The sequence below is a fragment of the Macaca mulatta genome, chromosome 4 (genome assembly GCF_049350105.2).
Source record: "Macaca mulatta isolate MMU2019108-1 chromosome 4, T2T-MMU8v2.0, whole genome shotgun sequence".
Taxonomy (NCBI): domain Eukaryota; kingdom Metazoa; phylum Chordata; class Mammalia; order Primates; family Cercopithecidae; genus Macaca; species Macaca mulatta.
The window spans coordinates 129,812,052-129,827,549 of NC_133409.1; the positions used below are offsets into that span (position 1 = coordinate 129,812,052).

General features: G+C 38.7%; 1 protein-coding gene across 3 annotated transcripts in view; it reads right to left on the reverse strand.

Moving 5' to 3' along the window:
- Window positions 1-278: 278 nt before the first annotated feature.
- Window positions 279-15,498, reverse strand: part of EFHC1 (EF-hand domain containing 1) — a 72,660-nt gene continuing 57,440 nt past the window's right edge. For 2 of the 3 annotated variants that reach the window (XM_015136470.3, XM_015136472.3), the window contains 4 exons: window positions 13,623-13,836; window positions 13,086-13,233; window positions 2,443-2,653; window positions 279-519 (listed from right to left, as the gene is read on the reverse strand). In XM_015136470.3, the coding sequence (XP_014991956.1) occupies window positions 448-519; window positions 2,443-2,653; window positions 13,086-13,233; window positions 13,623-13,836 (645 nt within the window). In that variant the 3' untranslated portion in view covers window positions 279-447. The remainder of the gene's footprint in view (window positions 520-2,442; window positions 2,654-13,085; window positions 13,234-13,622; window positions 13,837-15,498) is intronic. The other variant, NM_001265863.1, reaches the window with a different exon arrangement.

Here is a 15,498-nt window from a genome sequence, read left to right on the forward strand (position 1 = left end):
TAAAATTAGCTGGGCATGGCGGCTTGAGACTGTTGTCCCACTACTGGGGAGGTTAAGCGGGAGGATCACTTGAGCCCAGGAGTCTGAGGCTTCACAGAACTAGGATAGTGCCACCACAGTCCAGCCTGGATGACAGAGTGAGATCCCATCTCCAAAAAAATTTAAAATATTTTTTAAAAAAGAAAGGAAGGAAATATTTGGGCCCCCTGTGGCCAAGTCAATTTGACACACAAAATTAGACATTGCTATACCCCATTGCCCTAAATAAGGCACCAATCTTAGATCCTATTAGATCCAATTTAGTTTCGATTTCAGTAGTAGTGAAATAAGAACCAAAACAGAAATAAAACTTCAGGCACTCTGTAAATGCCTCTATGAAGAGTGTAAGGTGTATTTCAAAGCATAATTCCAGTATCAGAAATTGTCTTGCATTTTCTCATCAGCAGGTCAGTTTGAGAAAGCACGAACAAAGTTATAGTAGTTAATCTTGCCTTCTCCATGAGAGCACATCCTGATTAACTGCAGAGAGAGCAAAGAGAATAGGTGAGACAGATCCGCAGGGCTTCCATCAGCTCAACTGCAGAGTGCGCTTATACATAATGATCCCCAGCCTTTGTGAATCAGTTCAGAATTTTTGTATCTTCAAGTTGATTCTGAAATGATCCTGTGAACCTGGCAGGTAGGACAGATATCATCCCCATCTTACACTTAATGAAACCAAAGATGGATGGAGTAAATGACCTTCCCTGTTGAAGGTCGAAAGACTGAGGGTCATGATCAACTCAGTATATCACTGGAGGCTATATGAGTAAACAGCAAACTCTTTCTCATGAAAGCAGGATGTTGGCAAACTGACAAACTGCATCTGCTGCCCAGAAGGAATGCTGAGGGCAGTCATGACCCAGGCACAAGTGTTTCTTGTGATTAGGCACATCTGAAGCCTGTTAGCAATAATGTGAACCTGTGATCAATTAAGCAACTGACCAATCGTTACCTCCTTCTCCCTGTTCTTTCTATCCAATAAAGATGAAGGGGTGTAGAGGCTCGGGCAGCTGCCTTTGCTCACTAGAAGCAGGGAGCTCTCTTCTTTCCTTTCCTTTAAAATAGTTACTTTTCTTTTAAGTTTTCATTTCTGCTTTCATCCTCCTTCATTAACTCTCATAATGACGGTCTCAAGTAGTAACAGTAGTAATTGTTGTAGTGACGGTCTCAAGTAGTAACCGTGGCAGTCTGCCACACTTCCCAAGATTTCAGAACTAACATCCATATTTATAAAAGCACTTTTAGTTGTTTTTATATTCAAATAAAAGACTGTCCACTCAGCTCATGAGGAGTAAGACTTTTTAAATAGCAGGCTCTTGCTACCGCAGCCTAACGGAAGGGTCTGGTTATGCCACTGCTCAACCTGTGTCCTTTGAAACTCAACTGTGACTGGTAACGGACTGATTTTCTGTGGTTATTTTTATAAGACATATGCAAATCTGTCCCACCCCCACTTCCCTGCTGCACTTGTCAATGACTGCCATTTCTCTCTCCCATGTCAGTTCCCACATCAGACAGTATGAAGAATTTGAAAATCAAAAGTTGGGCATGCTGTCAACCTAAAATTTGAGGAGCTAAATGTGTGTTTGGTCCACATAAACAAATACTCTTCTATCTGCTCTCCTACTCACTCCCTGCTAATGTTTCTATGACAAATCCTTGTCTCCAACCTAGTCACTAGCCCTAAACCAAACCCTTTCCTAAATGACTCTTAAATTATGAACACCTGTTTTGGCTAAACGATCTTTAAAAGGGCCTACAGAACCTCAATATTCTTATTCAGTAAGAATGTCTCAATGATAATAAGCCACAGTCCTTGGCATTTCTCAGGGGGACTTTGTTCTGACTTCCAAGGGAACCCTGGCTAAAGGGTTTATAATGAAGAAAAGGCATGAAAGTCCTCCTTCAACTGAACTTCCATGCCCTTTCTGCATCTGCTGCTGGTCATGCTACCATTACTGACAGATGCCACAGCCCTCCCACAGTGGTCACGCCCTCTTCCATGCTAACCCTACTGATGGGCCAGTGTAGGTATCAGCTGTGAAGGATATCAAAGGTTGCCAAGCAGTCTGCTCAATCAACATCTTTGAGTCTCCCCTTGGTAGCTGCCCCTCCTGGATCATCTCTGTTGCTCTTATTCAGTCCTGACATGTTGGTCTACTAACCACTCTGTGTTGTCCAGCCCCAGGCCCACTTAAAGAGATGCCCTGCAACAGCAATTATAAAAGAATGCCAATGCTAGAATGAACGGGCAATACCTAATCAGGACAGAAGAGTAGATCTGATCTGAACATCCTAAATCTGTGTCCGCTGTAGTGAAATACATATACAATTGCCTTTAGGAAAGAATGATCAGTGCTTAGCCTCTGCAATCAACTCAGAAGAGTAATTCATACCGACCTCCTTAACCAAGGAGTCATCCACTGGGACGTTAAGTGATTCACAGATTTTAAAGAACATGTCTCTGTCCACATATCCTGAAGCTTCCTTGTCGTAAATTTGAAATGCCTCACGGATGTTGTCTTTGCATGAGTGATCTTTCAGTTGCTTCTGAATTGTGTCTATTAATGCTTCCAATTCCTGCACACCTGGATCCTTTTCAGTTTGCTTGCTGTAGAGAAAGGAAGGAAATGACTGCACGTGGTATTTATTCTTGACCAATCTCATCTCAGTGACCAAAGTTCTTACTTGATGAAATCAGGGAAGCTTCTAATCCCAGCTTTGAGACTGAGCTGACCAATGACTGAACACTTGCCCACAGGCCGATAGCTGAGCTCCACATCAGGAAGGCGTGATTAGGGGCAGTTTTTGAATTTCCTCCCTTCTTGCTCAGCCTCCTTTCCTGCCATCTGTTAATCACTGCACTACAAGGAGGCAAATCTAATACCACCACCATGCCAAATTTGGTATCTGTGGAAGTCACATCATTGTCTCTTACTGATGTTGCAGATTAATGTTTCCTCATCTACAGCTAAATGCCTGAGTGATATATATAAAGAGAGATGATAGATAGATAGATAGATAGATACAGATATTGATATTGATCTGCAGCCAAGAATCAACCTTTTATACTTTTAATATTATTCCCTGTCCAATTCACACTGAATTTTGTGAAAGGTTATCTATGGAAGCTAAGAGATTGCTCTGTGAGGTAGAGTGAGAAGTTTGGGCTTAGCATTTACTGAAATTAAGAGAGAATAGTAGCACAGGGTATTGGGAAGAGAGAGGTCTAACCCTTCAATAATAAGTAGAGGCTCAATTTTTATTTCCTCTGAAAATGAAGGTACAGTTATAAAATTAAAAAGTTTAGAGCTGAAAGATTCCCTCATATTCCATCTTCATAAATCCTTTTAGAACAAAATGGGCCAAATAAACTCAGTAAGCATTCTTCCCTCTTTCAGTGATGAGAAAACACATCTGAAGACCTGAGTGACTGATCCCACATCCCATGTCAGCGGCAAGACTAGCACTCACATCCTACTCCAGTTCCAATATATTCTCTCAATTGTGCCCAGTCACCTCTCACTGAATTCCTCTCCTTCCATAACTTGAAAACTGTCAATCTACCATTGCTTTTCTGTATTTATTTTTCTTGTGTATAATATTTTTAAAGTTCACTGTTGCAAATAACCTCTTTTTAACTTATTTCCCCCTTTTACCTGTTGGCAAGTCTTGCTGGGGAAGGTATAAAGTGGAATAACCTTTCAGGAAAAATTTGGAAACATGAAGCAACAGTCCAGCAAATAATCTCAAATAATTTATCCTAAGGAAATAATCATGGGTTGTATGCAAAGATACATCTATAAGATTGTTTTGAGATAGCCCAAATGTCCAAAAATAGGGAATTAAATAATTTACACTACAATAAAGGAACGGAATAATACTGTAGCCATTGAAAATGCTGCAGAAAGAGTATAAAGGTATTTCTAGTGAGAAAATCAAGACATAAATGTATGTATAGAGTGTTACCTTGTGTTATAAAAGCTGTGGGGGAATAAGAGTATGTACTTAAAGTTGTTTATATTATTTAAAGAAACTCTGAAAAGATATTCAAAAAAATCAATGAAAGAGGTAATTACCTATGGGGAGTGGAGGATAAGAAGTAGGTACATGAAAGATGGGGTAGGAGCAAAGCTTCTCCTTGGTCCCTTCATATATATGTCTTAAAATATTTCATTTCACAAGGGTTCATGATAGACTATCAAGTGAAAAAAGCAAAATAGTATTACAGAATTTTCCACTTTATATGTGTCTTTAAAAACAAAATATTAGAAGTAGTTATCTCTGAGTTATAAGATTTTCAAAAATTTTTGCTTATTTCCATTTCTATTACCTAGATTTTTATTCCCTCAATTTTCAAATGCTGGTCATGTGTTACTTTTGTAGTAAGCCAAGAACAATAAAAATTGTTGTAATAATCCCCAATATCTAAATGCTCTCTAGCATTATTCATTATAGAAGCAGAATATGTTTATCTGATTAATGTAATTCAAATCATATATACTAAATTATGAATGACCACCAGGGAGCTATTTCAGTGGCAGGAAGCAGTCAAACCTCAATCTTCCATGTATTTCCAAGAACTAGAGCCATGAAACATATAAAGTTAAAATGTGATCATCCAATCATTTGGGGAAACAGACAATAACTCTCCCTTTCCCGAAGAAGCCAGATTCCCATTCTCCTTTATACAGTAGGAAAAATGCCCATGGCATCTGCTGCCTTTGAGTAAGATGGAGTAAATTCACAGATAGATAGCAACAGGTGGTACTGTTTAAGGAAGAGCTAGTTAAAGTTACAGCGCTTACTTTATTGCCAAAGCCCAAGTCAGGGCACATTCTGGAAAAGAGCTGCAAGTTACAGGGCAAGCTTTGCTCACATGGGTCAACAAGAAAACACAGGGGCCAGCTGGTTATGCCCAACAGGGACTGCCAACTGAGAAGTGGCTGGAGGTCCTAACATGCTGGGTGAAGACTCTGTGCCAAGTCCTCCAATGACCTTCCTTAACTTCCATAAAAGTGAACGTGTTTTATAGAGTGGCTAATCTTCCAGAGGTAAGAGGGATGTCACAGTTTTCTGTGTGCTCTTCGAATACTTTGCTATGAGCATCCTGGCAAAGTTCTCCACTTAGAAAATGAGACAGATAAGCAAAAAGAAGGAATAGGGAAGAGTTAGAAAGATGAAAATGACAATGGCTTCATTTTTAGTTGTACAAAGTGGGAGATGCTGGTGGCTCAGATGAACAAAGACATGTTGAAAATAGATTCAGCAGAATGGTCAGGAGAGCAATTCAGATACTGCAATGTCTAGAAAGTTCAGAGAAGGCAAGCAAGAGGACAAAAAACAGGACCTTGAGAAATGCCAACCTAGTAGACAGAAGTAGGAAAGACACACAGAATAGGCTTTAAGAGAGGTAGGACTACCAATGAGTTTCCAGAACTCAAAAGAGGATTTCAAAAGAGGGGTGGTAAAGAGTAATCAATATTATATGCAGATCAGAAAAACTGAACACTAGACCAAGGGGTCAGCAAACTATGACACCCAGGCCAAAGTCAACCTGCTGCCTATTTTTTATACATAACATTTTATTGAAATACAGCCACTCCTATTCATTTACATATTGTCTATGGCTACTTTCATGCTGTAAGGGTAGAGTTGAGTAGTTATGCCAAAGAAGGTATGATCCATAAAGCCTAAACTATTTACTACCTGTCCCTTCACTAAAAAAAAAGAAAAAAGAAAAAAAAAATTGTCAACCCTTGCTCTCAGAGAATAGATTATGAGCTCCCTATTCTCTTATATAGTTGCCTAAGCATTTAATATAAGGTTTGGTATATGGTATAAGCTCAAATATCTGTTGAATGAATGACTAAATGAGAAGAGTCCATTATACTTGGAAACAATCAATGACCTTCAAGAAAGAAATTTATGAAGCAGTCATTTAAAAAAGTCATAAAGATTCTGGAGCAGTCAGGAGGGAAGTGGTTACAGACACAAAATAGAAGAATTAGATTTGAAGAAATAGGAGGAGTTACTTATCTCTGACAAAAGAAGGTAAAGAGAAGAAGAGTGATAGTAGAGAAACATTCTAAGATGAAGGGTGAGAAAACTGATGAAGCCTACATTGGATCATTTGATCTCATATTTGAAACCAAATTACTTCCATTTCCTTAGAGAAAATGGAAAAGGAAATGAGAATATTTGGACAATTCTCATGGGAAAAGTAGCTGGAAGTAAAAAAGAAAAAGAGTAAAAAGATCATTGAGTAAGAGAGTAGGGTCCTCTTGAAGCTGAAGCGCACAAAAGGGCATGTTAATGGAACAAGAATAATACATATGAATAAGTGTGTGTATGTATCTATGCTATTCACACATGTGGATTTCCTGTGGAGGGTGGGTTAATAAGTGTGTGCATTTGCTGTCCTTAAGTCTGAGTTCAAATACTGCAATGAGGACCCCAAACCCAAAGAGAATTTAAGACCTTGGAGATGAAGTTAATACTCAGTTACCTGTGCATTATTCTAATTTTCTGGCTCAGAGAAAGCAAATGGCCAACTCCAAATTTCATCATCTTGGAACTAACAATTGACATAAACAGTACTGGTCTGACAAGTACTCATGATCCCCTTTCATGACTCTCTGCAATGAGTGGCAAAATATATTTGTAACTGCATTTCCTTAGAGCAGGATTCTTTATCAGATGGGTGAGTCAAGAGCTAAATGCAGAATAGCTAGGAAACACAGAAGATGTGACCGTGGATTCTTATCATCTCCATGCATTTTCCCTAACTCATCTCTCTGACCCATCACAAGAGAAGAAAGGGAGGGTGAGGATCAAAATGAGGATGGCAATGGATCTCTTAACCCATGTCGTAGTCCATTTATGTTGCTATGAAATAACTGAGGCTGGTAATTTATTTAAAAAAAAAAAAAGAGGCTTATTTGGCTCAGAGGTCTGAAGACTATATAAGGAACATGGTACCAACATTTGCTTCTGGTAAAAATGTCAGGCTGCTTCCTTTCATGGTGGAAGGGGAAGGAGAGCAGACATGTGCAGAGATCACATGATAAGAGAAGAGGCGAGAGAGAGAGAGAGAGAGTAGGTGGTGCCAGGCTCTTTTCAACAACAGTTCTCATGGGAACTACAAGTGAGAACTCATTCCTATGAGAATGGCACCAAGCCATTTATGATGGATCTGCCCTCAGGATCCAGACACCTTCCATGAGGCCCATCTCCAACACTGGGGATCAAATTTCAACATGAGGCTTGGTGGGGCCAAACAAACCATATCCATATGGCAACCTAAAATTTGAATTTCTCCTTATTTTTATTGATATCATATTCTAAGAGTCACAGTGGTATCTTTTCCTTATTACTGCATTTTAAAAAACTTAAATTACTAAATTTTAAAAAAATGTGAAAGATGATTTAATTAGTGGTATGCTGAAGCAAGAAGCTTTCCAGTGTCTGCTGGTATTTGCATAAACAAGGGATAATTACAGAAAAAAACTTTTGGGAAGTATTAGAATTAAATATATGACTATGAATATGAAGTGGGTCTTTAATGCTGGTCGACCACCAAACTATGCTTCTCCAGTCCATTCAGCTTCCCACTCTCCTGGACAGCTATCATATTTGTTTAAGTCCTGAGGCAATTTTTTTTTTTAATTAAAGATGTGTCCATGAAATGAGACAATTTTTTGGTTTTTTTACATTTTAACATCTCTGGAATTAACATGCATTTTTCAATTCATGGTGAATATGGATAATATTTGGATATTTTTTCTTTCTTAGTAGTAGCTAATATATGCTGTTTTAAATTTTATTTTATATTCATTTTGTTGATATTTATATATTCAATAAAAAGACCATTTCATAACTTCTCCTCTCTCCTGAAACCTCCAACATCTCCCTCTATCCTCACTCTTTCTACTGCACTACTATCAGAAAACAATCACAAGGGCCTTCCAATATCTACACAGCTACCAGCATCTGAACCCACATATCCTGCCTGCCTTTTGCCTGTTGCCCTAGATCAAGGTTTTAAAGAGTAATCCCAGGACCTGTGGAGGTTCCCAAGACCCTTTGGGGGTCTGTGAAGTCAAAATTATGCTTGTGATAATACTTAGTCATTTATTTATCTTTTTACTCTTGTTTTCCCACAAGTACACAATGGAGTTTTCCAAAGGTCACACAACACAGGCTATCACAGCAGGCAGAATACAAAAGCGCATGAAAATCCAGTCATCATCTATTACTAAAGTCAGACATTAAGAGGTTTGCAAAAATGTAAAGCACTATCACTCTTCTCACTCAATTTTTGTTTGTAAAAATATAGGGTTTTTTCCCCCACAAAATTATGTTATTTGTGTTAACATGAAATGGGTTTATTGTTTTCAAAATAAATTAATATTTGAAAATTTTTCAGATACAATTTCTAATATGCTAAATAGCAATAGATACAAACATATAAAAACTCTTTGGGGCCCTCAATAATTTTTAAGGGTATAAAGGTGTCTCGAGACCCAAAAGTTTGAGAAATACTGCCCTAGGTGAATGGTTGGTGCTTCTATCTGAAGCCAATTCCTCCACTTAAACCCCATCCTCTCACAAACTCCAGAAATTCTCCCTGCTCTCTCACACACTTATCAATGTTTTCTTCTCTATGGAATCATTCCCATTAACATACAAACATGCGATTTCTTCTATGTTAAAACAAAAGCAAAAACAAAATAAAACAAGACCTTCTCCTGACTTCACTTTCTCTGCCAGCTGCTGCCCCATTGCTCTGTTGTCCTTTGCATCAAACCTCTCCAAAAGAGTAGTCTCCACTCTGATCCAGAATTCCTCTCTCCCACTCTCTTAAATCTACTGCCATCAGGTATTCCCTGTCTTCCCATTCCACTGAAACTCCTCATCAAGGTCTCCAAGGTCCCCAATTCCCTTAATATTGCTAAATCCCCATTTGATATAATGAATCATTCTGAGGTTGGAAGTGGGACTCGACTCTGGAGGCTCGGCTCGGACACAGGACCAAATTGAGGACTAGCTAAAATAGGTCTGGGGCAGAAGCAGCTTTCCGTAAGACATGCCCACCAGTGCTCCATATCAGTTTACCATTGCCATGACAACATCTGGGAGTAACCACCCCTTTCCATAGCAACGACACGAACACCTGGAAGATACCACCCTTTTCCTAGAAATTTCTGTATACACTGCACCTTAATGTGCATATAATAAAAAGTGGGTATACATATGAGTGCAGAACTGCCTTTGAGCTACTATTCTGGGCACAATGCCTAGGGGGTATCCCTACTCTACAAGGAGCAGAACCTCAGCTGCTGCTGTACACTGTTGCTTAAAAACAGTTGCTGTTTAACAGCACCAGCTCTCCCTGGAATTCTTTCTTGGGAAAAGCCAGTAACTCTCCCTGGCTGAGCCCTAATTTTGAAGCTCACCTGTCCTCCATCAAGTCTGTCTTCCTCGATATGAAGGCATTTCTCAGTTTGCACAGTTCCAAGATGCATGAATTTCAACTACCACCATTTAGTAAAATAATCCATTCCCCCAACAACATGGTTCAAATTTCAGTCAACACAGTTACTAACTATGAGTAACTGCATAAAGTACAAACTTATCTGTCAGGACTTTAGTCCACTAACCACAATGTAATTAAACAGATGCATATCACCATCAGTGACAATTACATCACTTCTTTCAAAGTCTGTTTGTGACTGGTCACTGTATATTTGTTTTATAGTTCGCGCAGACAGTAAAGTGTGTAGCTATGTTGCCTCCTCGTCTCTCAGTGATACACAAACTGTATTTGACAAAAATGGATAATCAAAAGAGAGAATTGGCCAATAAGGATGAAAGTACAGCAAAGATGCAAGAAGTGAATTCAAGTCAAATATAAATGGAGTTACAGAAGAGAAAGCTGACTGTAGGAATGTCGACACAGCTGCCTTTCAAGAGACTCTAGATGTGCAGCCAGTGGAAACTGGTGAAGGCAAACCTATCAACACAAATGAGAAAAGTGGTTGTAATGAAAAGAATGAAGATATCCCAGATGCCTGTAAAATGCTTCACATTAAAAGAACTCTCAGAGATATTTCATTCTCATTAAAGGAAGTCTAAGAGATATTTTATAACATTGAAAGCAAAAATCATAAAATGTTGGAAGTTGATCCATCTTAAACAGGAGTATGACAATTCACCAAGGCATAGAACAGATGTTCACTCTGTATCATAAGTTATAAGTTATACAATGAGAAGTAGGCAAGTGCGCTCAAACCACTTTTGATAAAGTTTTTATAAAGCAATAAAACACTTTAATTCTTAATGTCATCAATGTTTCAAATTTCAGTGTGCTAAGTAAAAATTAGTTTTACTATTTTTTCATATTCTTATATGTTTATAACCATCAAAGTTTTTAATGTTGTGACAAATTTTTTTTTTTTTTTTTTGAGACGGAGCCTTGCTCTGTTGCCCAGGCTGAAATGCAGTGGCGCAATCTTGGCTCACTGCAACCTCCGCCTCCTGGGTTCAAGTGATTCTCCTGCCTCAGCCTCCCGAGTAGCTGGGATTACAAGTGCGCACCACCATGCCTGGCTAATTTGTTTGTATTTTTAGCAGAGATGGGGTTTCACCATGTTGGTCAGGCTGGTCTCGAACTCCTGACCTCATGCTCCGCCTACCTCGGCCTTCCAAAGTGCTGGGATTACAGGCATGAGCCACTGTGCCTGGCAGTGACAAAAATTTTTAAAGGGCACAGAACAATTGTACATTTTCCCTTTGATTATTAAAATTGTTTTGCATGTTATTTTTTTACAGTCTTACGCTACCATGTAAACAAGGAACTACCTGTAATTTCTTCATTTGGCATCCAGGACAACACATTCACTTGGTTTTCTTCCTGCTTCATTGGTTTTCCTTTTCAGTTTCCTTGACTCTAAGTGTTGGTGGACCCCAGAGCTTAGTTCTTGGAGCCATTCTTTTCTTTATCTACACTAACTCCTTTAGAGACTTCATCCAGGCCAGGAACAGTGGCTCATGCCTGTAATCCTAGCACTTTGGGAGGCCAAGGAGGGAGAATCACTTGAGTCCAGGAATTCTGGGCAATAAACTGAGACCCCTGTCTCTACTAAAAATTTAAAAATTAGCTGGGCATGGTGGCATGCACCTGTAGTTCCAGCTACTTGGGAAGCTGAAGTGGAAGGATCTCAGGAATTTGAGGCTGCAGTGAGCTATTATTCCACTACCAGCACTGCATGCCAGCCTGGGTGACAGAGCGAGATCCTGTCTCAAGAGAGAGACAGAAAGAGATGTCATCCAGTCTCACAGCCTAAAATATCACTATATGCCAACAACTCCCACATTTATATCACCAGCCCAGACCTCTCACTCAAACTCCAGATTTACATATCCAACAGACTATATGTTCTCGACTTGGCTGTCTTAAACCTAACATACAATATATCCAGAACTGAAATCACCACCCCACCAACAAAGAAGGCAACTGTTCTACCCACAGCCCGCATCTTCCCCATCTCAGGTGATCACAATTTCTTCCTTCCAGTTGCTCAGACCAAACATCTTGGAGTCCTCTTTAACTATTCTTTTCCCCTCACATCCCCTAGAAAATCTGTCTGAAGTCCAATTGGTGCTACCTTCAAAATATATCCAAATCAGACCACTTCTCCCCACCTCCACTGATACCACCATCCTGGGCCCAGACATCACCATCTCTTGCCTGGAATACTGCAATAGTCTCTTAACTAATCTCTCTCCTAATCTATTTTCAACACAACAGCTGGAATAGTTCTTTTAAAATATATGTCAAATCTTGCCACTCCTCTATTCAGATGCCCCTGCTCCCAAAGGCTCATTTCATTCAGAGAAAAAAGCCAGCACCTTTCCAAAGACCTAGTAAGTCCTACACAATCTAGCCCATTGTTAATTTTCTAATTCCATCTCCTACTCCTCTTCGTCTCACTCACTCCATTTCAGCTACCCTCACTGGCCTACTTCTTCCCAATGTTCGTTGAGTACTTTAAGTAAGATATGCTAGCATTTAGGGCCTTTGCATGCACCATTTCCTCTTCCTGAAAAGCACTTCCTCCAGAAATCCACCTAGCTAACTCCCCTCAAGTGGTTGTTCAATGTCACCTCAAGGTACAACCACATACCCTGACCTACCTTCACAACCTACTGCTACTCTCCAGAAACACTTATTACTCTTAATTTGCTCCATTTTTTACAGCATTCATCACCCAATATACTGTATAATTTATTTGTGCTATTGTCTATTTCCTGCTGCTTGGAAGGTCAACTCAATGTGGGAGGCAACTTCTTGTCTACTTTGTTTACCAATAAAAGTCCAAGGGTCTGGTGATAGTCTCTGACACATAGTAGGCATTTAATAATTATAGCTGACCCTCTTACAACAAGAATTTGCATTGCACAGGCCCACTGATACCTGAATTTTCTTCTGCTTTGCCACCCTTGAGACAGCAAAACCAACCCATCCTCCTCAACCTACTCAACATGAAGATGAGGATGAAGACCTTTAAGATGACCCACTTCCACTTAATGAATAGTAAATAATTTTCTCATTCTTATGATTTTCTTAATTTCATTTTCTCTAGCTTACTGTATTGTAAGAATACAGGATGCAATACAAACGACATAGAAAATACGTGTTAATCAACTGTTTATCAGTAAGGCTTACAGTCAAGAGTAGGCTATTAGTAGTTAAGTTTTGGGGTGTCAAAGTTATACATGAATTTTCAACTGTGCAGAAAGGCTGGTACCCCTAACTCCCACACTGTTCAAGGGTCAACTGTATTTGCTAGATAAAGTTGAAAAAGTTCTAAATTACTAGTTATTACACTGACACAGGGAACCTTCTAATAATTCCCACCTGGTGTCTAATAATTCTCACCTGGTGAGAGAAATCGGAAAATCTAAAATGTGATTACTCAAAGTCAGAATTACTTCCTGAATATCTTGAGTGTGCCAAACCCTAGCAATCAAACACATACCTTTCTGATTCTGAAGCAGGCGCTTCTAGCTTTCGGACATGTTTCTGAACTGACGCGAGTGCTTCTGGTGAATACTGGGCAGCATTGCTCTCCATGTATTTCAAAACATACTCGTCTGTATCAAGGATGATGAACCGGTGACCAAATACTGGAGAGAAGGTAGCAGTACACTTAGCTTGGTGATGTTCTCTCACGCAATCAGAAGTAAAATAGTATTAACCCTCCTATGATAAATTCACAGTTATGCATTTATGACAGAAACTAATGAGCTTTCTTTAAATGACATACTAATATGCAGTCATTTGCTCAGTATTTACAAAACTTACTGTCGACATCTGTAGCCAACAAATGCAATCAACTTAGAGTTTAATTGATTAGGAAGGCAATTAACACATTATACCATATATACAAGGATAGTAGCTTTATCTCAGTTGTAATATAATCTAATTGCTTCTTACAACGGTAAAATGAATTAAATTCCAACTAAGAACTCATTCAGGCAGCCAGTAGGAAATTCTGGACTGTATTTAGACCTACCCTCAATCACAGCACCAATGAAGAAGTCACTGGGGCCATAGTAGATAGGGTTGTCCACTGTAGAGTATGGTTTAACAACTTTAGTCCTGCCAAGGTACTTGCCACCAATGATACCAGAATTGCGAACAGGAGGCTCAAAGATACTGATCATGTCAGTAGCTAGAAAGTAAGAGAAGACAAATCTCCGGTCTTTGTCTTCTGGGATGGGGGATTCCTATAAAGGTAAAGAAAAGAGGATATTATGAAGGTTCATGGTCTATGCAGATGTGCAAACTTAAATGCCTACAGGGGCCAGGTATAGGATATATATGAAGCAGTCTGGGTTCTTACAATATAAACAAACCATCTATGGGGGAACTCTGGTATCTCTGGGTAGAAAATGCCTCATCTAAGGGAGGCTTCCCAAGGGAGGCTGCACCAACGCAACTCAGTTGTTGCCTTGTGAGAATGTAGGCCCAATGTTGCTAGATCTTTCAGTTTTTCAAAAGATAAAAATGTAGATTACTATTTTAAACCTCTGATTTTAAAGTACTGACTCCAACTCTTTTAAAGCACCATGAAGCCCAAACACAGTATACTAGAACATATATGTGGGCTACATTCTGACCACAGGCTGCTAGCTGAGACCTGTTGGCTGATATTATGTTCAACTTCATGAACACTAAGATGATTAAGTAAGGTTTTGTTTCTTAAGCAAATGTATATACATAATGTAAAAAAAAAAAATTTAAAAAGAGGGGATAAGAGTAATATAAAATCAAAGAATTGAAAGTGATTCTGAGAAACTACCTTGTAGACAAGACTTTTTCTAAATCAAATTGCAGAGTGATCACACAACCCCTAAGGAAGAAATTCCAGCTCCAACAAACCTTAATACAGCTCTGCTTATTCCTAAAATCCACTCATACTGTAACTGTAGCACATCTTCTCATTAAGACCATGGGATTGTTTGTATAATAGTTCTTCATCTATTAAAGAAGTCATTAGATTTTTCTCTTAGTGAAATAATTTTCTCATATCATTCCCTCATCTAATAGTTTCCAAATCATTTGGATTATACACCCATGTAATAAAAATATAAATGTTAAACAATCACAATATAGTTAATAAAAATCAAATCATATCACTCCTCTGCTCTCAAACCTTCAAAGAATTCTTGTCATACTTAGAATAAAATACAAAGTTCTAAGCAGGGGCATACCAGGGCCATTGGGGGTGACAATGGTAATGGTTTACCATGGCAGGAAAGAGTACCATAAAACTTAAAAAAAATTATTGTCTTTATTGGGAATGAGGTTTACATTTATAGAAAACCTGCATAAATATTACAGAGAATTCTCACTCCCCTCACCAAGGTTCTCCTAATGTTAACATCCTATATAGCCATTAGTGCAATTATCTGAACCAGCAAAATAACAATAGTATGACATTAATAAATAAACTACAGTCCTTATTCAAATTTCACCTGTTTCTGACAAATGGTCTTTTTGTTTCAGGATCCCATCCAGGATCCCACATTGCATTTAGTTATTATTTCTCTTGAGTCTCCTCCAATATGTGATAGATAGTTCCTCAATCTGCCCTTCTCTTTCATGACTTTGACACTTTTGAAGACTACTGATCAATTATTTTCTTGAATGTTCCTCATGCATCTCATTTTTGCATTTTTGGCAAAAGTATCCCAGAAAAGATGTCATGTCTTTAGTGTATACCAGAGAGTTTATGAAGTCAATATATCTTATTATGGATGACACTAACCTTGATCACTTGGTTAAGATTTCTGCTGGATTTCTTCCCTTAAAGTTACTGTATTTCCCTTTGCAATTACAAAACACCTTGAGGGAGATGTTTTGAGATTATGGGAATCCCGTTTCTC